The following is a 25438-nucleotide window of genomic DNA, read 5'->3' on the forward strand; positions in this document are numbered from 1 at the left end:
CCCATTTGACCCAGTAATCCCACTCCTAGGAATATATCCTAAGAAACTGGGAACACCAATAAGAAAGGATATATGCACCCCTATGTTCATAACAGCACAATTTACAATAGCTAAGATCTGGAAACAGCCTAAGTGCCCATCAGCAGATGACTGGATCAGAAAACTATGGTACATCTACACAATGGAGTACTATGCTGCCATAAAAAAGAAGGAATTCTTACCATTTGCAGCAACCTGGATGGAATTGGAGAACATTATGCTGAGTGAAATAAGCCAGTCAATGAAAGAAAAATACCACATGATCTCACTCATTTATGGATAATAAAGAACATTACAAACTGTTGAACAAAAAGATAGATACAGAGGCAGTAAAGCATCAGTCTGTCAAATTACAGCAGGAAGGTTAGGGAGAGGTGGGGAAGATAAGAGATCAACCAAAGGACTTGTATGCATGCATATAAGCATAACGAATGGACGCAAAACTCTGGGGGGTGAGGGCATATATGGGAGTGGTGTGGGGAGGCAATGGTAAGATATGTACACATATAATACCTTAATAAAAAAAAATTGGAAAAAAAATGAGGGAGGGAAAAGAGATGTAGAACAAAGCGCAGAACAAGAGTGCACCACAAATCGCTCCCACATAGCTAAATACTTCTAGAGCACAGCAGAGACAGAGGCCTTCAATCTATTTACAGCACTAACATAACAGGATGAAAGGGAGCCAGAATAGAAGGATATACATGTCTCATACATAAATATACACCCAAATCCAATTCAGCATATGTTGAACAATAATGCACGTGCACAAAGTAGGACATACTCAGTGATGTAAAGATGGGTCATGGGAAAAAACCTATTCTCATAGTTTATTATATTAATAGTTGAAAGTAGAAAACAATGAAGTCACATCTAATCATCTCTAGAGATGTTAAAAAGCTGCTTTGCTTTATAAAAACTCACCACAAATTCTGGCTAAAGACTTGGTAAGTACTTCTCGTAATGTGTTATACACCAATAGCAAAAATGATACTTAATGGTCAAATGGGTAAGGAAAAAGCCCCTAAAACTTCAATAATGAAATAGGATCAACCATAAGCTGGTCGTCCATAAAGCAATTTTAATATCCATTTGGTATCTAACAGAAGAAAATAAACTCAATCTAACTAATAATGAAAAAATTAAAGATCAATAAGATATTTTTGACCTTTGGACTACCAAAATTTTTAAAACTTCAGTAATATCCATGTCAGCAAGATATGGAGAAACTCAGGTGTATTAGTTTACTATTGCTTCAGTAACCAATCAGTATAAACTTTGTGCCTTAAAACAATACGAATTTATTATCTTACAGTTCTGAAGGTCAAGTTTCCAAAAGGAGTCCCAGGGAACAAAATCAAGGTGTTGGCAGGCTGCCTTCCTTCTGGAAGCTCTAGGAAAGAATTTGTTACTTTGCCCTTTTCTGATTATAGATGCCACCTGCATTCCGTGACTTATTGGCCCTCCTCCTCTATCTTTGAAGCCAGGAGTGTTGGGCCAACTCCTTCTTATGCTGCCATCTCTCTGGTTCACTTCTGCCTCCTTCTTCCTCTTTTAGGAACCCTTGTAATTAACTTGGGCCCTTCTGGATAATCAGGATAATCTTCCCATTTTACGGTAATTTGATTGGCAACTTTAATTCCAGTGCAACTTTAATTTCCATTTGCCATGTAACTTAACATATTTGCAGTTCTATAGACTAGGGTGTGGGTAACTTAGGGGGGAGGGCATTATTCTCTTTACCATACCAGGTATTTTTATTCACTGTTGGTAGTGTATACATTGGAACAACCTTTCTGGCAAATTGCTATTAAAATATCCTTGTAGATAACTGTGCATCATGGAACTGTTATATATTAATTAGATATATTAATATATTGTTACATATTAATTAGAAAGCATTATTTCTTCCCCCCCACCCCTGCTTTTTACAGAGCTTTAAAATAGATTTCAAAAGAAGTGCTGAAAATATTTACATATTTACACATTAAAAATATTTACATATTTAAATATTTACATATACTCTATATACTAGTAGCCTCATAAGCAAGTTACAGGCTATTCAGAGATGAGGATTATTTTCTGACATTCAAAAACAAATCAGATTTATTTTTACTAAGAGATGAGAGAGTTAGAAAGTCAATTTAGTAGAGAGATGAAGCATTCCATAAATTTGAACAGAAATAGTGAGGGTGCCTAAACATTCTAGATCTCTGGGAATCAATCATTTAAAAAAGACGTTCCATTATTTCTTCAAGTACTGTCTCATTGGGTCAATCTCAGAAAATACACATTGAATTATCTAGACAACCTTAGAGATTAAACAGAATATGTTTTGGAGCTACTAATCATGCAAATGCAGACAGAACTAACACCTGGACCATGCTCAAGGTGCTAAGTTTGGTGTCTTCTCTGACATAAATCATCAACTCATTTTTTTCTAATCACATTATGACCTTGTATAGCTCACCCCACCCCCATCATAGAGCTAGAGATCTTTCCAGCTAGAAAATCTTATTTTATAAGAATCCCTGTTCCAAAATTCTTCCACTTATATTGTTAAAACCCACACATTTCCTTCTTCTCTTTATCAAAATAAACCATAACTTTTTGTTTTATTATAAAGATTATAATAAATATATGTCTAAAGGTAGCCCTGCCATAAAGCTTGCACCCTTGAGTGATTCTAGATGAAGATACATAACACAAAGTAGTGTTATTAATAATATTAAGTAGTTTGCAGTTGAAAGTAGATGGTTGTTATTTTTATAAATTAATAAAAGATTATCTATGAGTGAATTTAAGATTATGAGCTTTTACAATTTTAATTCATTTGTTGTTTTCTCACCCATAAAAACAGAAACATTTACTCCTAATGTAAAAGTCAGTCACTGCAGTTCTTCATTATTCCATTCACAAGTAAGCTCCTGTGGGGAAGGACATCTCATCTTGTCTCCCCTAGTAGCCATGATGGGCTAAATCAAGGCTCAGTGGTAATATTCTTACCTCCCTTCCTTCTTCCATGGATTAGGAAAAAATACAACAGGGTCTGCCATGCTCAGAATCTCTTTCTGATGAATTTGCAATCATAATTTTCCTAGCCTGTTTCATAATATAAGGAGGAGCAATCATACCAAATTTTACCACTCCCCTAGTCCCTTTTGCAGCTACTTATAAGTCATATAGGACACCAGTTTCAACTAGAAGAGTTTATGTGAGGAAAAACTGGGTTCAGAGAAATACATGGTAGCGTCAGAAAAAGATTGCTTTTGGGTAGAAATGGTTGTGCTTTGTAAAATATGAAGAAATTGAATTACATGATAAATATTTCCAGAATCTATATGAAATTTAATGCATAAATTATCTAATGTCAATAGGACCTTAAATAAGACCTGTAAAAACAAACTTTTCCATTTCTGATCAATACAAATATGATTCTCACATAGAAACTTTATTAGTTGTTCATATAAATACCATGATCCCCCCAAAAAAGTATAATAAAATTGCTTCCATTTGGAATAAAGCATGATTCTTGAGTCCCAGTGACTTTCCATATACTGGTCTAGGTGCTGGTCTGAGTTTAACCAATATCTGCTGAATATTCTCTGTGTTGGAGCTGAACTATTCCATGTAATTCTCACAACCTTTCAGTGAAATGATTATATATATGCACACAAACAAATGAAATGCAACAGGGGAATGGCTATAATTGAAATCTATAAAAACTGCCATGGAAACAAAAGAAAAGAAACACTTAAGCTTATCTGAGAGAGGAAAATGAGGCTATCCAGAGAGGTTTCATTTTAAGTTGAGGGTTAAAAGATGGCTGAGGGCAGCAAAGCATGCACATTGAGGAGAGGCCCTCCTGTTGCACGTGCCAAGGCCTACACCATAACAAATGCATTATGACTTAGGCAATCAGCTGGTATTTCAGAATCTATGGAGTATAAAATGGAGCTGTGGGTGGGGTAGGGCAAGGAGGGTGATATCAGGAAGAAGCCAGCAGCTAGGCATGGGCTAGATGATGAAAGGCTTGATATGGCATGAATAGAATTTCTAATAGAGGAATTTTGAGGATGAGATATTTTTGTTAAAAATATTACTTTGGGGAAATGGTGTAAGTCTGAAAAAAGAGAAAGAGTATTGTACTCAGTTTTTTTCCAAGATGATGGCCGGGAGGATGGCAGTGAGGGAGAGTGTGAGTGAGTGAGTGAGTGAGTGAGGGAGTGAAAGGGGAGTGTGTGGATGTATGGTGTGCGTGTGTCTGAGTGAGGGACAGCTAGATCTTGCAAGACCTTCGGGGGTTGGTGGACCAGGCTCACCTAGCCAGGTAGCCCTAGGTACTGCAATAATCTCTCCCGGAGTGTCAGCTCTGCCACAGAGGCCACACCATCTTGAAGGGGAGAGTGGCAGTGACTGGGAGTCCAGCCTCACCTCCATCCAGGTGCCCTCACACACCACCTGGGACCCTATAGCCACACCGACCAGGGAACTGCTGCCTTGGCTGTGAACACACCAACACCCAAACTCTAGCCTCCCTGACCGAGGGCTGTTGTGAGTTCCAGAGCGCACTCCCCTCCTGCCAGCCAGATGCTTTAACCCCAGGCACCGCGACCATGCCAGCAGCCATGCAAACAGCCATTGCCCACGACCACATGGGGAACAAGCAGTCACAGCCTGCAACCACTCCAGGAACAAGCAGCCACCGCCCAGCAACTATGTGGGGAGCAAGCAGCCATCACCAGTGACCACACAACAAGCAGCCACCACAGCCCCCAGGGGAGAAGCTGAAGCCTGTGACCACCCAACGAGCAGCCACTGTCTGTGACCACCTGAGAAGCAGCAGCCCTGCGAATGTCTGAGGAGCAGCTATTGACCACAAGAGGAGCAGCTGCCACCAATGACCGAGTGACCCGCCACCGGGCCCTCCACTGCAGCCATAGGCCCTGGGCGATTCGACACCTAGATCCTTCAGTGAGAGCAAAAATGGGGAGACAGGAGAACAACCACTAAAGGAAAGAAAAGGTGGAGACACTAGAAAAGGAACTAAATGAAACAGAGGCTCTCAATATATCAGATAAAGAATGCAGAATAAGGATCATACAGTTCATAAACTGGCTGAATGAGAAAATCAACAACCTATGCAAGAATCAGGAGGAAATAAAGAGTGACTTAACTGCAATAAAAAACACTGTGGAAGCTTTCAATAGTAGACCAGGAGAAGTGGAGGGCCAAATTAGCAAATAAGAAGATAGGAAAGCAAAACACACCCAATCTGAACTGCAATTGGAGAAAAAAATCAAAAGACAGGAGGAGAGCGTGAGGGAGCTTTGGAACAACATGAAACAAAGCAACATGCTACATGTACCGGTTAATAATGCGGATTTAAAAACTTAATGCGGATTTTGTAATCAAAGAAAACATGATAATTTCAAGAGAAACATCAAAAGTGCTTTATTCAAAGTAATGTCCATCGCTAGCTACACATTTCCCCATCTTTCAGGTAATTTGTGGAAACCATCCCAATAGAACTTTTCTTGTTTTGAGGCAAACCATTCAGAGACCCAATTTCTCACTTCTTCGTATATTTTGAAGTACTGCTCAGAAAGTGCATGTGCCATCGATCAGAATAAGTGGTAATCTGAAAGAGCAAGGTCTAGTGAATACAGTGGGTGGGTTAACACTTCCCAGGCAAGATCTTTTAACATGTCTTTAACTGGTTTTGAAGTGTGTGATGTTGCGTTATCATGAAGCATAATTACTTTGCCTTGTCTTCTGGAACATTCTGATCATTTCACAATCAAAGCGTGGTTCAAATTGATTATTTGGTGTTGGTAGTATTAACGGTTTCACCTTGTTTTAGAAGCTCATAATACACCACACCTTCCTGTCCCACCAAATGCAGAGCATTGTCTTCTTTTTGAAGCGATTTTGCCTTGCAGTCAATGTTGATGGTTGACCTGGATCAACCCATGATTTTGTGCATTTGGGATTCTCGAAATAAATCCACTTTTCATCACCAGTCACAATTCTATGCAAAAAAAGACTTTCTTTCGTGCTGTTGAAGCAACATTTTACTGATGACTTTTCAGTTTTCCATTTGTCTTTTTTGTTCAGTTGATGTGGCACCCATTTTCCTTCCTTTAAAATCTTTCCCATTGCTTATAAATGATCAGAAATTGTTTGCTAAGAATCATTTAATCTTTCTGCAAGTTGTTTTGAGTTTGAAACGCATCTTCATCCAATAATGCTTGTAATTGTTGGTCTTCAAACTTTTTCAGTTGACCTGGACATTCTTTGTCTTTCACATCAAAATCATCACTTTTAAAGCTTTAAAACCAGCATTCACAAGTATCTTGAGATGGAGCATGTTCACCATAAGCTTCCCTAAGTATACGATAACTTTTTCTTCAAAATAAAGTAATGAATTAAAACTTCCCGCAAATGCCCGTTTTTTGGCATGAAATTGACATTTTTACGTATAAAAATATCTATGATGTTAACAACTTCAGCAAATTTGACATATGAAGTTTTGAAACTTGTTGTTAATACAACAAAATAGCATACATATCAAATCGCATATATATCACTCCATCTATTGAAAAAATATCTGCATTATTAACCGCTACACCTAGTACATATAATAGGGGTGTCAGAACGACAAGAAGAGGAGCAAGGGCTAGAAAACCTATTTGAAGAACTAATGTCAGAAAACTTCCCTGATTTGGAGAAGAAAAAGTCACAAAAGCACAGACGATCCCAAACGAGATAAACCCAAAAAAGACCCACACCAAGACACCTCATAATTACAATGGCAAATGTTAATGACAAAGAGAGAATTTTAAAGGCTGCAAGAGAGAGACAGAAAATTACCTACAAGGAATCTCCCATTAGATTATCAAATTATTTCTCAACAGAAACACATCAGGCCAGAAAGGAATGGAGGGAAGTATACAAAGCGATGCAAAGCAAGGGACTGAATCCAAGAATACTATATCCATCAAGGTTATCATTCAAAATTGAAGGAGAAATAAGGAGCTTCACAGACAAAGAAAGGCTAAGGAGTTTATTACTACCAAGCCAGCAAGGCAAGAAGTGTTAAAGGGACTGTTGTAAAAAAGAAGGAAAAAGAAGGGGGTGGGGGAGAACACAGGCAAAAAAATAAAAATGGCTACAAACAAGTACCTATAAATAATAACTTTAAATGTAACTGGACTAAATGCTCCAATCAAAAGAAATCAAATGCCTGATTGGATAAAAAAACATGACCCATAGATTTGCTGTCTACAAGAGACTCACCTCAGAACAAGAGACTCACACTGACTGAAAGTGAAGGGATGGAAAAATACCTTTCAGACAAATGGAAATGAAACTGGGGTAGCAATACTTATATGTGACAAAATAGATGTCAAATTGAAGGCCATAACAAGAGATAAGAAAGGCCACTTCATAATACTAAAGGGATCGATTCAACAAGAGGATATAACTCTGGTAAACATATATGCACCCAATGCAGGAGCACCCAATTACTAAAAAAATATTCTGGAAGATATCAAGGGAGAGACTGAAAGCAATATGATCATAGTAGGGGACTTTAAAATCCCACTAACATCACTGTATAAATCCTCTAGACAAAAAATCAGCAAAGAAACAACTATCCTAAATGACTCACTAGATCAAATGAACTTCATTGACATCTTCAGAACATTTCACCCAAAGCTACAGAATATACATTCTTCTCAAGTGCACATGGGGCATTTTCAAAAATAGATCACATATTGGATCATAGGCAAAGTCTCTCCAAACTTATAAAGATTGAAATCATATCAAGCATCTACTCAGACTACAATGGCATAATATTAGATATCAACTACAATAAAAACAAACAAAACAATTCAAACACTTTGAGGCTGAACAGCATGCTATTAAACAATGATTGGGTTATCAAGAGATAAAAAAGAAATTGAAAACATCCTGGAAACAATTGACAATGAAAACACAACAGTCCCAAACCTATGGGACACAGTGAAAGCAGACCTGAGAGGGAAGTTCATAGCATTATAGGCATACTTCAAAAAACAATAAAAAAATGGTAATAAATTATCTAACTCTACAACTTATTAGAAAGAGAGCAACACGAAAAGCACAGAGTGAGCAGAAGGAAGGAGATAATATAGATCAAAGCAGAAATAAATGACATAGAGACCACCAACAACAAAAAACAATACAAAAGATCAATGAAACCAAGAGGATAAACAAGATAGATGAACCTCTAGCCAGGCTCACCAATAAGCAAAGAGAGAGGAGCCAAATAAACAAAATTAGAAAGGAAAGAGGTGAAATAACAACAGACACTACAGAAATACAAAGGATTGTAAAAATATTATGAGCAACTCTATTCCAACAAACTAAACAACCTAGAGGAAATGGACATATTCCTAGAAAAATATGACCTTCCAAAACTCAACCAAGAAGAATCAACAAATCTTAACAGGCTGATAACTAAGGAGGAAATTGAAAAACTTCACCTAAAAACTTCAAACAAAAGCCTGGGGCCAGACAGCTTCACAGGGGAGTTTTACCAAATATTCAAAGAAGAACTAAAACCTATCCTTCTCAGACTATTACAAAAATTCAAGAGGAAGGCACACTTCCTAGCTCTTTCTCTGAAGCCAGCATTACCCTAATCCTAAAACCAGATAAAGACACTACAAAGAAATAGAATTACAGGCTAATATCCCTGATGCTAAAATCCTCAACAAAATCCTAGCACATTGGATCCAGCATTACATTAGAAAGATCATACACCATGACCAAGTGGAATTTATTCTAGGTATGCAAGGCTGGTACAATATCCACAAATCGATAAATGTGATACATCACATAAATAAATTGAGAAACAAAAATCACATAATCATATCAATTGATGCAGAAAAGGCATTTGACAAAATCCAACACCCTTTCTTGATAAAAACTCTCAGCAAAGTGGGAATAGAGGGATCGTACCTCAACATAACAAAAGCCTTATATGACAAAACTACAGCCAACATCATACTCAATGGGCAAAAACTAAAACCATTTCCCCTAAGAACCAGAACAAGACAGTGATGCCCACTTTCACCACTTTTATTTGACATATTACTGGAAGTACTAGCCATAGCAATCAGACAACAAGAAGAAATAAAAGGCATCTAAATTGGAAAAGAAGAAGTAAAATTGCCATTATTCACAGATGACATGATATTGTACTTTGAAAACCCTAAAGACTCCATAAAAAACTACTAGACTTAATAAATGAATTCAGCAATGTAGCAGGATACAAAATTAATACCCACCAATCTATGGCTTTTTTATATAGCAATAATGAACTCTCAGAAAGAGAAACTAAAAAAACAACAACCCATTTACCATAGTAACACAAAAGTTAAGGTACCCCAGTAATAAATTTAATCAAGGAGGTAAAGGATCTGTACTAATAAAATTACAGGATGCTTAAAAAAGAGATAGAGGAAGACATAAACAAATGGAAGAATATACCGTGTTCATGGGTTGGTAGAATCAACATCCATTAAAATGTCCATACTACCCAAAGCAATCTATATGTTCAATACAATCCCCATTAAAATACCAATGGCATACTTTAAAGATCTAGAATAAACTCTCCAAAAATTCATCTGGAATTTAAAAAAAGACCCCGAATAGCTGCAGCAATCCTGAGAAAGAAGAACAAAGTAGGTGGGATCTCAACACCAGATATCAAGCTGTATTACAAAGCCACTGTTCTCAAAACAGCCTGGTACTGGCACAAGAACAGACATGTAGACCAATGGAATAGAATAGAGAACCCAGATATTGACCCAAACCACTATGCTCATTTAATATTTGACAAAGGAGGCAAGAGCAAACAATGGAGTCAAGACAATCTCTTCAATAAATGGTGTTGGGAAAATTGGATGGATACATGCAAAAAAATGAATCTAGATCACCAACTTACACCAAACACAAAAATAAACTCAAAATAGATAAAGTACTTAAACGTAAGGCAGGAAACCATAAAAATCATAGAAGAAGCCATTGGCAACAAAATAGCAGATACTTTTCTTTACCTATATAGCTCCTAGGGCAATGGAAACTAATGGGAGAATAAACAAATGGGACTACATCAAAATAAAAAGCTTCTACACAGCAAAAGAAACCACCAACAAAACAACAAGAAAGCCCACTGCATGGGAGAACATACTTCCCAATGTTATCTCTGATAAGCATTTGACCTCCAAAATTTATAGGGAACTCATACATCTTAACAAAAGGAAGATAAACAACCCACTCAAAAAATGGACAAAGGACCTAAATAGACACCTTTTGAAAGAGGACATACAGAAGGCCAAAAGACATATGAAAACATGCTCCAAGTCACTAATCATCTGAGAGATGCAAATCAAAATGACAATGATGTACCATCTCACACCTGTCAGAATGGCTATCATCAACAAATCAACAAACGACAAGTGCTGACAAAGATGTGGAGAAAAAAGAACCCTCTTGCACTGCTGGTGCAAATGAAGACTGATGCAGCCACTGTGGAAAACAGTATGGCGTTTCCTCAAAAAATTGAAAATGGTTCTCAGAAACCAAGACGGCAGCATAGGTAAACACCTAAACTGCTGCCTCGCACAAAAATTTCAAAACTACAACTAAAAGACAAAACGGACATCATCCAGAACCACAGGAAGGCTGACTGAGTGGAAATTCTACAACTAGAAGGAAAGAGAAAAGCACACTGAGACTTACAGGAGCTGTAGAAGGCAGAGGTACAGAGGCACGCGGAGAGGGCTGGCAACTGAGTATGCGGTGGGCTTTCTCAATCAGGAGGGAGACAAAAGCTTCCAACTGCTCTGAACTCCAGTTCTGGGCAAGACTCTGGAGACCCAGACTCATACGGGGAGAAACTGGACTGTCTAGCAGTGGGTGAAACTCGAGGGTGGCTTTCTCTCAAAGGTGCTTGCAGCGATTACCGAGGGACACTGAGAACCAGGGGCCTCTTAGGGCAGGGCTGACGGGAAGCCATTGCTGTTAGCCTCGCCTTGTGATCCCACCCCACGAAGCCATAGCTGTTTGCTCTGCCATGAGACTCCGCCCCATCCAAGCTGAGCACAGAGGGTTTTGCATATGAATGGCATGGTCCTTTCAAAACTAAACTTACCTAACAAACTACAGCTGACTCAGTGAGACCCAGAACATCCAAAAGAAGACCCAAGGCCCCACAGCAGCTTGCATTGCTTCACAGCGGGGCCTCATCTGGGCACCTCCAAAATCCAAACAAAGAAGAGGAATCTGCAGATCACTCCATAGCTCCTGCTGGGTGGCCTCAGGCAGAGGCTAAATTAGCACTCCTTGGAGATCCAAGAGCCAGTGTACCCAGGGATCAGAGTGGGACCATCCATATTACAACTCCTCAGATCCATAAGAGACACACTCATAGGGCAGACTCGGTGAGCACCAAAGCCCCACTGAAGCAAGTCTTGTCTCATAAGGGTGTCTCTAGCAGAGAAGTTCTCCCATGGTAGACACAGCTGATTCTCACAGCCAATTAGCTGGAGGTCAATTCCCTGCAGTGATACCAACAACAATCAAGGCTTAACTACAACAAGACTGTGCATACAGCCTACAAAGGGGTGCACCAAGAGTGTCCACCTCAGGTAACTGGGGAGGCTGAGCCACTGGGCCCTATAGGACACCTAGCACACAAAGCCACTCTATCAACTCAGGGAAGCAGCCAAAATGAGGAGACAAAGAAACAGGTCACAATGAAAGAAATGGAGGAAAACAAATGACTGGCTATAGAGTTCAAAACCACGGTTATAAGGTTTTTCAAGAATTTTCTAGAAAAGGACAATAAATTTAGCGAGACCCTCAAGAATATGAAAAAGGACCAACTAGAAATTAAACATACACTGACTGAAATAAAAAATAATATACAGAGATCCAACAGCAGACTAGAGGATCCCAAGAATCAAGTCAAAGTTTTGAAATACAAAGAAGCAAAAAACACCCAACCAGAAAAGCAAAAAGAAAAAAGAATCCAAAAATATGAAGATAGTGTAAGGAGCCTCTGGGACAACTTCAAGGGTACCAACGTCTGAATTATGGGGGTGCCAGAAGAAGAGAGAGAGCAAGATACTGAAAACCTATTTGAAGAAATAATGACAGAAAACTTCCCCACCTGGTGAAAGAAATAGGCTTACAACTTCAGGAAGCACAGAGAATCCCAAACAAAAGGAATCCAAAGAGGACCACACCCAAGACACATCATAATTAAAATGCCAAGAGCAAAAGACAAAGAGAGAATATTAAAAGCAGCAAGAGAAAAACAGTTAGTTACCTACAAGGGAGCACCCACACAATTGTCAGCTGACTTCTCAACAGAAACTATGCAGGCCAGAAGGGAGTGGCAAGAAATATTCAAAGTGATGAATAGCAAGAACCTACAACCAAGACTACTCTACCCAGCAAAGCTATCATTCAGAATTGAAGGGCAGATAAAGAGCTTCACAGATAAGAAAAGGCTAAAGGAGTTCATCACCGCCAAACCAGTATTATATGAAATGCTGAAAGGTATTCTTTAAGAAGAGGAAGAAGAAGAAATAGGTAAAGATAAAAATTATGAACAACAAATACATATCTATCAACAAGTGAATCTAAAAATCTAGTGAATAAAAAATCTGATGAACAGAATCTGGTGAATATAATAGAATCAGGGGCATAGAAAGGGAATGGACTGACAATACTCAGGGGGAAAGGGGTGTGGGGGGTGTGGGAAGAAACTGGACAAAAATCGTACACCTATGGATGAGGACAGTGTGGGGGGAGGGTAAGGGCAGAGGGTGGAGTGGGAACTGGATGGAGGGGAGCTATGGGGGGAAAAAAGAGGAACAATTGTAATAATCTGAACAATAAAGATTTATTTAAAAAAATTTAAAATGGAACTTTCATTTGACCCAGTAATCCCACTTCTAGGAGTATATCCCAAGAAATCAGAAACACCAATCAGAAAGGATATATGCAACACTATGCTCATAGCAGGACAATTTATAGTAGCTAAGATTTGGAAACAGCCTAAGTGCTCATCAGTAGATGAGTGGATTAGAAAACTGGTACATCTACACAATGGAATACTGTGGTAAGAAAGAAGAAATTCTTACCATTTGCAACAGTGTGGATGGAATGGGAGAGCATTATGCTAAGCGAAATAAGCCAGTCAGAGTAAGAGAAATATCACATGATCTCACTCATTTGTGGAATACAGGCAGTCCTCGGATTACATCAGACTCGATGTATGTTGTTTTGTGGTTATGTTGCCATCTCCCATCCTATTTAATAAAGAGGGAATATGCTAATTTATAGTCACACCCTCACAAAGATAGTGGCGCCCACAGACAATAAGGAGGGAATATGCTAACTGACTGCCATGCCCTCAAATATGGCAGTGCCCATAGCCACAGATGGCGGCGTCCAGTCCCCTCAGCCCCACCAGGGCGGCAGGCATGACATGGCCGGACCCATCCCCAGGTGGGTCGGGCCCCTCTGTGCTCCTGCCTCTGGAGTCCCCCAGTCCTCTCAGCTTCCCAGCCGCCCAAGGGATGGCCCAAGGCGCAGGCAAGCCTCAGATGTCAGCTGCTCAGCTGCCCAGGGCCAGCCCAAGGCTTGGTAACCAGGGCCGAGCTGAGGCTTGTGCTGCCGGCAGTGGCAGCAGCAGTGGCATGATGGGGGTGTCACCTTCCCCTGATTGGCAGGTCGCTGCCCACCCCTGAGGGCTCCCAGACTGTGAGAGGGGGCAGGCCGGGCTGAGGGACATGCCCCCCTCCCTTCAGTGCATGAATTTTCATGCACCGGGCCTCCAGTTTATTTATAAAAAAACAATTCCATCATTTGGATGTATGTACATATGTGCTTTATGTTTTTTATTGTTTACTGTATTTACCACAAGTAAAGGTCAGGAATTGTTATCTTTCTTTTAAATTTTTTTACTGTTTCACTTCATTATTGCAGTGTATGTGCTCCATGTAAGTGACTGAGGTGCTTATGTAGGTGGGTTCCTACTTATGGCGAAAATCGCATTACGTCGCACTGTAGGAATCGATCTCCTACGTAACCAGAGGACCTACTATATAATGAATAACATAAACTGATGAACAAAAATAGACCCAGAGTCATAGAAGCATCTAATAGATTGTCCAACCTATGAGGGAAGGCAGAGTTTGAGGGGGTAAGAGATCAACCAAAGGACTTGTATGCATGCATATGAGCATAACCAATGGACACAGATGCGGGGTGGAGGGTGAGGCCATGTGCTGGAGGTTGGAGGTGGCAGGCTAGAGGTCAATGATGGAAAAATGCAATATATTAAACAATAAAGAATTTAAATTAAAAAAACAGAGTATTGTACTCGTATAAGTGAAAGTTGATGGTAACCTGAACTAAGGCAGAGGTTATACAGGTTTAAAGGAGAAAGAAATTGAAGAGATATTTAGCAAGAAAAATGTGTAAGCTTGACGACTGACCTGAAGATAAGTGAAAAGGGGAAATCTTGAATATTTCCCAGGTTTTTGGCTTGAGTGACTGAGTAGATAACAGTCTGGGGTATTCATGACAGATTAGTGGTTTTGTCATGATGAACCTCAGAAGCCAGGTTAGACATCCAGGTCTGAACTCCAGCAGAGACATTTGGTCCTGAGAAAGGCCAGCCTATAAGGAGGACTTGAGGCCAAGGCAGAGCTTGAAACTGCCTTGGAAAAAATAACTGAGAGGAAAAGTTAAGGGAAGCTAGGCTAGAACCTCAGAGGACACTGATGTTTAAGGAGTAGTTAAGGGAAAGGATTTTGATACAGTGGACTGAAAAGTGAGATCGTTTGGCTTCTAGTCAATAAAGAGATAGTTTCATGGAAACCAAAAGAGGAAACAACTTCAAAAGTTCCATGAAGAGGTGGCTATACAACATTGTAAATGGCAGAGCAAACTTTTCAGAAAATCCTCTCTCTCTTCCAAGTTCTATTAGCTGTGGCAGCTGTCACCTCTATGTCTTCTCTATTTCCCCCCATAACAATTCCTTCCAACCTTCTGGCTCCTACTGTCCTACTGCATAGGCAAGAATCCCTCTCTAGGTTTCCAGTTTCTTCATTTTTGCACCCATACCTTGTGCCTTATTCATTAAATCAAAGGATATTTCTTGGCACTCACCCTCTTTAGAATTCCCAGGGAAGAGTGAAAATATATATATAAATTCTTAATCCTGCCCTCCCAAGACACATATTTGTATACAAAGTTATTTTGTTATAAAAGTGAGAAAAATATACCTCTTTGTTTTCATGTTATTCTTGCACTTTAGATCTTATTCAACTTGTCAAATAAATGTACTCAGCTATTGCAATCAAACAAAGATTAAAGAAATGGTAAGCACCTTAGACATAAATACATTTTTTCAGCAAAGGAATATTTACAAAATATACTTTCAGCAAAAATAAGAGAAAAATGCACCAGGCACATATTTGATTTTAATTGTTCGGTGTTCATAATATGCACCATAGGAATGATGTAGTTTTATAGGAGAAATGCAAAATTCTGAACAATTCCCCAAACTTCATCAAATCAATTATAATACCTGGAGTTATAAGTAGAATTGGGGTTTTCCTTGGGGTTCTTTTATAAATGCTCTCTATAAATGCTCTATAAATTATATAAATGCTCTATATAAATGCCCTATATAACTTGGGGTTCTTTTATGTAAAGTCATCTGAATCAAAGTAACAACAAACATTCACTTATTACCAGTGTACCAGTATTAACTTAGAGCAGTGAGTTTCAGAGGAACAACATCTGGGCTCAGTAAAAAGTCAACCTCTCAGAACCAATTCCCCAGTGATTCTGATGCCACCGGATGGAGGCAGACCGAAGAATCTGCATTTTGAACCAGCACACAGTTGACTCTAGTGCGGTGACCACTGTCAAAAGAACCATGTGTGGTGCCTAGTAATTCCCAGGCACCACTGCCAGCTTACCAAACCAGAAACTTCAGGTAACCTTTCCATCAACAGAGAACTCAAATTTTTCTAAGAATTTTGATGTTTCTTATAATCAGGCAAGGGTGAGAATCATCCCCTAGTGTGCATCTCTATGAGCAGATTGTGGCTACAATGCATTGTGACTCAGGCTCTTAACTTCTTTGTGTATTATCACATTATCGTTTTCCTTAGCTAAAATCAAAAGAGGCCTGGAATGATTAATTGGGATAGTGGGTTGAGATTTGGAAGACCCAGGTTCTAGACTGGGCCCAGCCACTGACTAACTTGGTGACCTCAGGCTTCAGCTGTCAATATCAGGATGTGGTCATACGCTCCTAAGTGTTCCTTCTGATCTAAAATTCTGATTCTAAGATATTATTAAAGTTGTCTGTCTAAAAATGGTTGTTTTGCATTTTTTATTTTAGGCATTAGTTTAAATGAATGTTCTGAGTTACTGGGGGTTGTTGTACCGGCTTCTGAAATTTTTCCTTGCCTCCAACCTTTCTTTTTTAACTTGTTTCTAACTTTATCATTATACCTTAAAAAATTAGCCTATAGAAAAAGCTCAGATCCTTGACACTTCATTAAGAGTAATCACAAAGTATTGGCCCATATGTACTGGAGAGAGGATATTTGGAATGAATGTCTGTCAATACAGTTTATATTTCACATAGCTTATAACATTCTGACCTGAAATATAAACATACTCTGAGTTCAAAACCTGCCACAGAGAATCTGGGGGCCTAATGACATGACTGAATGCATCAGTCTTCAATATTGTACTTTTTAAAATCTTATATAAGAGTTGCAATGACAAGTGGCAACTGCTACACATGATTTCCAGGGCCAACTGTGAAACACACATACAAAAATGGGGGTGAGAGCCAAAGGGGGTGCATTGTGTTGGAGTTATGATCTGGAACTAATCGTTCCACAGCACCTAGAAACAACCATGCATCTATTGGAAAAGCAAAATTCAAAGGAGTTATATCTTGTTGCCTCAGGTGGCTTTGAAAAATTATTGCTCATGTGCAATAGTATAGAATTTATATATTCCCAGTTTTTAAATCATGTTCCAGCTCTTTTAAAAAAATACCTTGGGGATTAGAGTATTTAAATTGGGATAAAACTTAAATGTTTCTATTTTCCACTTGCTTAACCAAATCTTATCATTCCTTCAAGCTACATTCTTCCCACATTATCCGTAAAGACTTGAGTGATCTCTTTTGCTCACAATAATCCTCATAAAACTTACTGCCTGTTTCAAAATTGTGATCTATAGCATATGCTCACCAGATTATTAGTTTCATTTTCAAGTGTGTTTGTCACTCCAGTACCTATGATTAGCTCCTAATTTTTTTTCTCGTTAATCCCAATGCAACCAGTTCTACTATCCCCTTCTGGTGAAATTTTCCTGTTATTATGAGTCACCTGCCAAGACATGTTCTCTGGTAAACCCTGCAGACTCTCCACTTGGCCAGACTCCTCCATGCTGCATGGATATGACTTACCATGGTAAGTCTGCCTACTGTTTGGAGGCTAGTCGTTGGGGCTTCTAGTAAATATATTGAGGTTCCCCTTTATGATTCTCCTTAAACAGAGATTCTCTCTTTCCATTGGACCAGCAGTGATGTCAGATACACAAAATCATGACAGTAAATAAAGGTGAGATTCAAAGTCTTAGGCACCTAAACACAGTAGGCATTTATGGTTAATCCAGGCAATACTTAAATTATATACCCTTGCTGGGACCTATGACAGAAATTACCATTACTGTGTTTTCAAATAGGAGTGCAAACCTTGAATAAGAGAAATGAAGATGTAAAACAATTGTGAAAGGAGTTTAAAATAATTTGAAGAAGGTTATATAAGGTTATATTCACAAAGCTGAAGAAGATGTTAAAATGGTAGACAGACATTTAAACAACGCTTTCTTTCTAAGTAGCCTGTAAACAAAATCAGTTGGAATCACTCATTCTGAAAATATATGACAATTTGGCTAAACAGCATGGTTGTTTACTTAAAATAGGTTCATGCTTGTTGTTCTGCCCTATGTTATAAAGTGATTGATTTTACTTTCTACAGCTAAGACCTCAGAAGCAATATCCTACTAAAGTCAGGTCAATGGGGTTTTAAAATACAGTCTACAAAGACTCAAAATGTTTTGTTTTTAAACTAGTTAACCTACTTCTGAGAAGCATGCACAAAACAGAAAGCAAACACATTTTAGATGTTGCACAGTGAAATGTTTGTAGAATGTAATTTTCATAATTATTTTTTCAGTGCATTAAGAATTACTTTTCAGGAAATATCACTTTTCTCTAAATGCTTTTCAACTAGAGCAAGAGTACTTTTTAACACTTAACAGAACAATTTATTCATATTTTATTTGGATATTTTATATCTGTAAAATTGTAATTTAGTGGAAATGACCTAATCTAATAATACTGATGGTTCATTCTCCTGCTGTTGGTAAATATTTTACATCATGAAAAATCTCATGTTTTTTGGCTTTTCTGAAATAATGTTATGTTCATTTCCTTTATTCTTTCATTCAACAAATATTTATGGTAAAACTGCAGTGCACTGAACATGAGATAATTGTGGAAATGAAAAAATTGAAAAACACATTTCCTCTCCTTGTGGAACTCACATGTTATAGGAGGTAGGTAGGTACAAAGGTACAAGGCAGGTATGTAGATAAACTATGAGAAAGGAGTGTTGAAAAAAATGTATCAACAATGTGAAGATACGCCAAAATATGACCCTTGAATCTTTCTTTTTCTCTTTAAAAGCCACTCTTCTACAAGACTTCTCTCATCACCTTGAAATCCATAAAGCTAAGATATGACATATATAATGTGTTTTTATATTATAAATCTGTTTGTATACATATATCTAAGATACACACACACACACAAACACACACACACAACACACACACACAAACTTGATGAGAGAAGCCTTCCAGAGGAGAAGTTGAAAAAGAGAAGAAAGATTCAAGGGGAAAAAAATACACACACACACACACACACACACACACACACACACACACACACACACACACTAGAGGCCCGGTGCACAAAATTCATGCATGCAGGGGTCGGGGGATGTCCCTCAGCCCAGCCTGCACCCTCTCCAATCTGGGACTCCTCGAGGGATGTCCAACTGCCCGTTTAGGCCCGATCTCACTGGAATCGGGCCTAAACGGGCAGTCGGACATCCCTCTCACAATCCAGGACTGCTGGCTCCCAACTGCCCCCCTACCAACCTGGTTGTCCTCCAACTGCCCCCTGTTGGCCTGGTGGCCCTCCAACTGTCCCGCTACCGTCCTGGTTGCCCCCTAACTGTTGCCCCTGAACAGAGCAGTGAACATTTGAGTCACCCAGCATGCACCTTCCCAGCTGAGGGCTGACCAGGCAACACTGCCTTCTTGTTCCACTTGTCATACTGTAAGCAAGTGTCTTTTTCATGGTCTGTTCGGTGCCATACTTTTCACATTTTGGCACAATTGAAATTGTGGGACTGGGACTCACAAAGATGTCCAGTCTCCCAGTCTAATTAGCATATTACGCTTTTATTAGTATAGATATATATAGACATAGACATAAACATAGAAATAGACATAGATATATCTTGCAAAGTATTTCCTCTGGGTACTTTGTTCAGCAGATGCTATCTTGATGCCTCCCCTACCCCAATATCTAGAGTTCAGTTATATAGAGATTTATGAGAGACAAAGAATCATTGAAAACTTCATAACAGATATAACTTCATCAGTCTCTATGGTCATTACCATTGCCTACTCCTGTCCACCTCCACCCATCCACACACACTGGAAAATTTTCCTGGCTCCTCAAAGCATCCCCACCTATAGCCATCTTTTTGGCTCCTCACCTCTCCTCCCTCTCTTCCTTCTCTCTTTCTCTCGCTTCCTGTTTAGAAAAAGCAGATTACTCTTTATGTTAGAAAGAGAAACATCCTGTCTTCTGAACCCTTGATATCAGCAACTAGATTCTGGGTCAGTGGGAGTGATGAATTTAAAATGTGGCAAAGGTGGAAACATTTAATTTCTACCTGAATAATTCTTCAAAATATATAATTCCTTCTAAAATGTCTCTACTTTTCAACTCTTGTTCAGTCTATTAAATTATTAATTCCTCTGTGCAACTACAAACTCCTGAGGACTGTGTCATGGTTTTTGATCTCCTTTCTTCTGTATTCTGTCTCTAGCACCAGAGGTGATGCACATTAGGAATGAATTCTTAAATGTTTTCTGAACTTAATGGGACAAAACTGAGTTCTTACCTTGGTGATTATAATACTAGTCTCAGCTCAAAATTTTTTTCTTGTTCATTGTTCTGCATGTTCAAATTCTAACTGCCTGTCCTTCTAATCTCATCTCTCCTTTGAGAGTAGACATAGACATAGACATAGACATAGACATAGACATAGACATAGACATAGACATAGACATAGACATAGACATAGACATAGATATATCTTGCAAAGTATTTCCTCTGGGTACTTTGTTCAGCAGATGCTATCTTGATGCTTTCCCCACCACCTTTGAAGCTTCCTCCTATCTCTCTCTCTCTCTCTCTCTCTCTCTCTCTCTCTCTCTCTCTCTCATGCCTAAGACTTTCTTTTCTTTGCTTACTCTATAACACATCATATTTTTAACTCATATATCTTAGATATGTTTGTTCTTCAATCAGGCAGAAGAGATAAATGGGTGGGACATAACTACAAATTAAATATTTAATGAACTGAAGCGGTATAATAAAATAAAATGCCATAATTATAAATATTAAACAGAATCTGAGCTAAAACTTCCTTAGAGGAAGTGTTCTTTATAATTTGCTTATTATGTCCTGTAATAATGGGTGATTAGTAATGAGTTATGTTATATTTAACTGGCATCTGTTTTTGCCTTAGTTCTAGAGACTTAACTAGAACTTCAGAAAAATGTGATACAACAAATAGTTTTCACACTAAATGTAGAAAAGTTCTTTAATACATACTCATAAAAATAATCCTACTTTTGCGACAAATATTCAGAATCAGCTTGCTGGTTTTGGTAAAATTAAAAATTTACAGCAATAGTACTATATTCTTATGGTTACTTTTTATTTTTTCCACCAAACATTAAAATATATTTTGGTAGTGTATGTAAGTTACATTTTTCTACCATTAGAAAAGCCTATGGTTAATTGCTTTTAAACCACTTGAATAACTTGAATGAGGACAAACATTTAGTGAAAGTGCTCATTCCATTTCCACTAATTTTGCTACTTTTCTATTTTTCCTTTGTCTGCAATATGTAAATATGGAATGGATTAGCTCACAGTTTAGTTGGTTAGAGTCTTATTAGGATATTTGTATTGTATATTTTTAAATGTCTGGAATATAGATGCCTTCTGGGGCTCTGTTTCTTTAAACTCACTCTCTTACCACATGTGTTAGTTCTTGGAACTACAATGTGATGCTCCCACATGGGGACAGGGTTTAAAGGAGACTCGGTGCTAAAATGAAACTTCTTTATCCTCATCAAGCAGTTATTACTCTGGGCCTACTGCTGCCTGTGTGTAGGGAGCCTCCCGGGATAGAAAGTTATAAGTGATGGCTTCTGCTCTATAGGTCAGGAAATGCTGATTTGCAGTCCAGGTACAAAGTTCCAAGAAGTTAAGAGCAGGAAGTAATCACATGGCTGCAATGAAGGGGAGTTGGAACAGTTCTCAATGGTAGGGTCTAGATGAGCACAGTAGAAGGGAGGAGACTCATCTGGGGAGGAAAATGAGGCTCAGAGATATCCTGGAATACGTGTGCTGTTGTCAAGGGCCAAGAAACAAGCCCTTCGGTCTGGGGTAGAGCTAGAGCACCGGAGACGTGGGAGAAAACACAGCCAGGGCCAGACTGTGGAGGGCACTCACAATGAGGAGTCACTGACTACTTTCTTGGACAATGAGGAGTCTCTGACTATTTTTGGCTAAGAAGTGACACATACAACATGACATTTCAGATTAGAAGATTATGTGTAGGGTATATGAGACCTGGGACATTTGGAGGCAGAAGGTTCCACGGGGAGATTATTTTCCTATAGACAGAGGATAGACAGGACTGGAATGGTGGCAGAGGAATGAGAAGGAAGGATTAAGCTACAAGAGACAGAGCAAAAGATGAATCAATAGGCTTGGCTAGCTGACTCAGTGTTAGGGGAGAGAAAGAGGAGTTAAAAAACTTACTTTTGGGGCCTCAATTTTTACACTTTGTATTAGATGCCTACTAACTTGGCTGTTGAGGTCCAACCTCTCTCCTCTTTGAGGGGCAGGGGCGCTGCCTCACTCCCAGACATTTCACAGATGGGCACAATTCAATCCTGTGTCAGGAAGTTGGAATTAGGCACCTAGACAGTGGTCTCCCTATGAGGTGGGGTTGTGTCCATCTGTGAGCTGGGAAGCTGAAGAAGCTGCTTTGTAGAAAGAGGAAAATAAAGCATAGGTGGAAAAAAAGTATGAGAGCCAGAGAGGAAAAGGTAGGTCTGGGTTCCCTGTTACACTTTAGTCTTGGCTTTCATGTGTCTCCAAAATGCATCCCTCCCCTGATTCTGTAGGACATCCTTATGACACAGGAATACATTCCCGCTTTGATTAAGCTAGCTTGGCAGGGTTACTGTTACTTGTAGCAAAAATGATATATTCCTCAGCACAAACTATCTTCAGTCAACTGGTGCTCTGGCTACTCTGATCACTTCAACACTTTACTAGTCAGCAAACATTTTCATGCCATGTCCTTCATCTAGAATATTTTCCCCTGCCCAGTCCTGCTGATTCTGCCTGTAGAAATCCTGACTATACTTCCTTTCTTCCACCTCTCTCCTTTAGGTCATTTTTGAGTGAGTGATAATATCTGTAAATTGTAATGTTTTCCCACTTCAAGTCCCTGCTTTTAGTGAACTATAGGAAGAATAATTAAAACTACTTAAATAAGATAGAGGTAGTGGATGATAGTAGGAAATCAGGAAATTTTTTCTTTCACAAATACACGTTTGAACAAATTCAAAAGACAGTGGTCCACTCATCTACTTATATCTTTGACTCTAAGATGGATTCAAAGAGGTACAAGTGGGCCACTTGGCCAAAGCAGATATTTCACTTAAGGAAGTATATTAAGAGAATTAGATGGAAGGAGAAAAAATAGCCTTTAAACAAGCAATGCATGATACATCACTGCATAAGTACTATAAATTCAGTTTTATAAACATCAAGAGGAAATTCTACAGTAAGGAGAGGCATATATGAAACCCACCAATACTTTCTCACTCGAAACTCAGGGCTTTCTCCACTATGTGGAAGAAAGAATAAATACATACATTTTTAGGTAAAACAAAGAATTTAATTTTATATCTTCAAATAATTTTAAAGCTATGATGTTTTTAAATTATCACCCATTAAAATAGCTATATACTCCAGGTACGATGTTGAACCTAATATTTGAGCTACATTACATAAAAAATAGATTGTTTTTCTCCTTTTTCTTTATTGAAACACTACAGAATATTTCTTAAAATGGTCTCTTTTACCTCTAGAAATGAGAAAACCAATCTGCTATCCTGTGAAATCTCACATAAATTCAGAACACAAAGGACTATACTTTCCCTTCAGCAATTGAGCCTTTGTTCTAATAACATAATGCCTTGGGAGGAAAAAACACACAAAATTACCTTATGAAAGCAACACGAAAATGTCTAGCAAATGGAAGGACATTTAATGAGCAAGATAAAATGCCAAGAAATAGCTAATGTCTCTTTTTGTCCCATTCAAAGGACACTCCTAAGATCCTAAAGCTTTAACACTGGAAGATTACATGAGCAGCACTGGTTAGGCAGGATGCTATTGTACAAACAATCTGTTGCTAAGCAGGGCAGAAATATTGTTTACATAAAAATGGAAGGACCTCTGGTGAATCCTGAAAGAAAGTGATAATTTCCATAACCGAAAGAGCATTTTTATATCATTCCATTTCAACTGCTATAAACCCTGAGTTGCTTTGGCAATTGCTTATTCCTGTTTTGCTGGCTCTAGATCATCCTCATCTCTGCAGCTTTCCATTTACTAAATGACAGGGGGTCTTTTGTGTTTTGTTCGTTTCGTTTCCCCTGAAGCCTTGGCAGGAAACACTACGATGCTGTATGGTTTCTAGGGGCCCACTTTGCAAAGCTCATTCAATGAATTTTTGGTGCCCCTCTCATAAAAGCCCAATTGGCTTATCCTGGTAAAATTGCTGAAAATATGATCAGAGGAGGCCCCATTAATAGCAACTGTGAATGATGCCCTCCTCTAGCTTTATGGAGCCTTTCCCTGCTTAGTGTTTGTTTGCTGTACTGAGAACAAAGCCCAGCACAGCTTCAACGAGAAGAGGGAAACACACAGACACTTACCTGCATGACAATCAGGAGGTCAAAGACCAAGATGAAAGAAGCCAGGAAAGCTCTGGAAACTTCATCACTAGGCAAAAATCCCCGATTCAACTTGTCCCAACTGATCCAGTCCGTTGTAATGATGAGTACAACCACAGAAGTCAGAGTGAACAGAACCGTCCTGCAAGGAACAAGACACTTGTTAAAGAACATCAGACATAATAACACACACAGACAGTGGAGAGTGCATGTTGTCTGTGCTATCTATATTAAATGTCTACCCCTTGCCAAGTACCTACCCTAAGGCACATTCACCAAAAGAAAGATGAAAAAATAAGTAAATTAAGTGCTGTCTCTCAAAAGGAATTAGAAAAAGATATGGTAGCATCTCCTCAAAGAGTTTCCCTTAAGAACATTAAGATAATGATTACAGAGCAAGAAATTAACAACAAAAATATTACAAATGACCTTGGTTAGTGCAATGTGTGGCAAACAGGACAATGGTGTGTACTTCTCACTGCATGTACTTCCCTTACTGAGGGTAGCGAACATGTCTATGGAAGAGCATAGACAGATGGTAAATGGGTGAGGAAGTCCTTGGATTCTATTAGCTTTTAACAAAGAGAGAGAGAGAGTTAGACCTCCCATCATTCTCCTAATAGCCTAATGAGCTCTACAGAGAAACCACCTCTACATGCCAACTTCTCCTCATAGGTCTCATGACATAGATAGCTGGTGGCCTAGTGATCTATCTAGGTCACATCATGTCTGATTGCCCATTGTTTGTTATAAGATACTAGAGGCCCAGTGCATGATTAAATCATGCACGTGTAGGCTGTCTGTCTGCTGGTCGGGACCTGGTGTGGCCGGCAGCTCCGAAGTCCCTGGGCCCCTAGGGCGAGGCGGGGCAGGGGCGTGGTCC

General features: G+C 38.9%; 1 protein-coding gene across 3 annotated transcripts in view; it reads right to left on the reverse strand.

The window, feature by feature from the left end:
• TMEM117 (transmembrane protein 117) overlaps nucleotides 1–25438 on the reverse strand; it is a 448876-nt gene that overhangs the window by 66726 nt on the left and 356712 nt on the right. For all 3 annotated transcript variants that reach the window (XM_054719144.1, XM_008140577.3, XM_054719143.1), the window contains one exon: nucleotides 24538–24697. In XM_054719144.1, the coding sequence (XP_054575119.1) occupies nucleotides 24538–24697 (160 nt within the window). The remainder of the gene's footprint in view (nucleotides 1–24537; nucleotides 24698–25438) is intronic.

The sequence above is a fragment of the Eptesicus fuscus genome, chromosome 7 (genome assembly GCF_027574615.1).
Source record: "Eptesicus fuscus isolate TK198812 chromosome 7, DD_ASM_mEF_20220401, whole genome shotgun sequence".
NCBI lineage: Eukaryota > Metazoa > Chordata > Mammalia > Chiroptera > Vespertilionidae > Eptesicus > Eptesicus fuscus.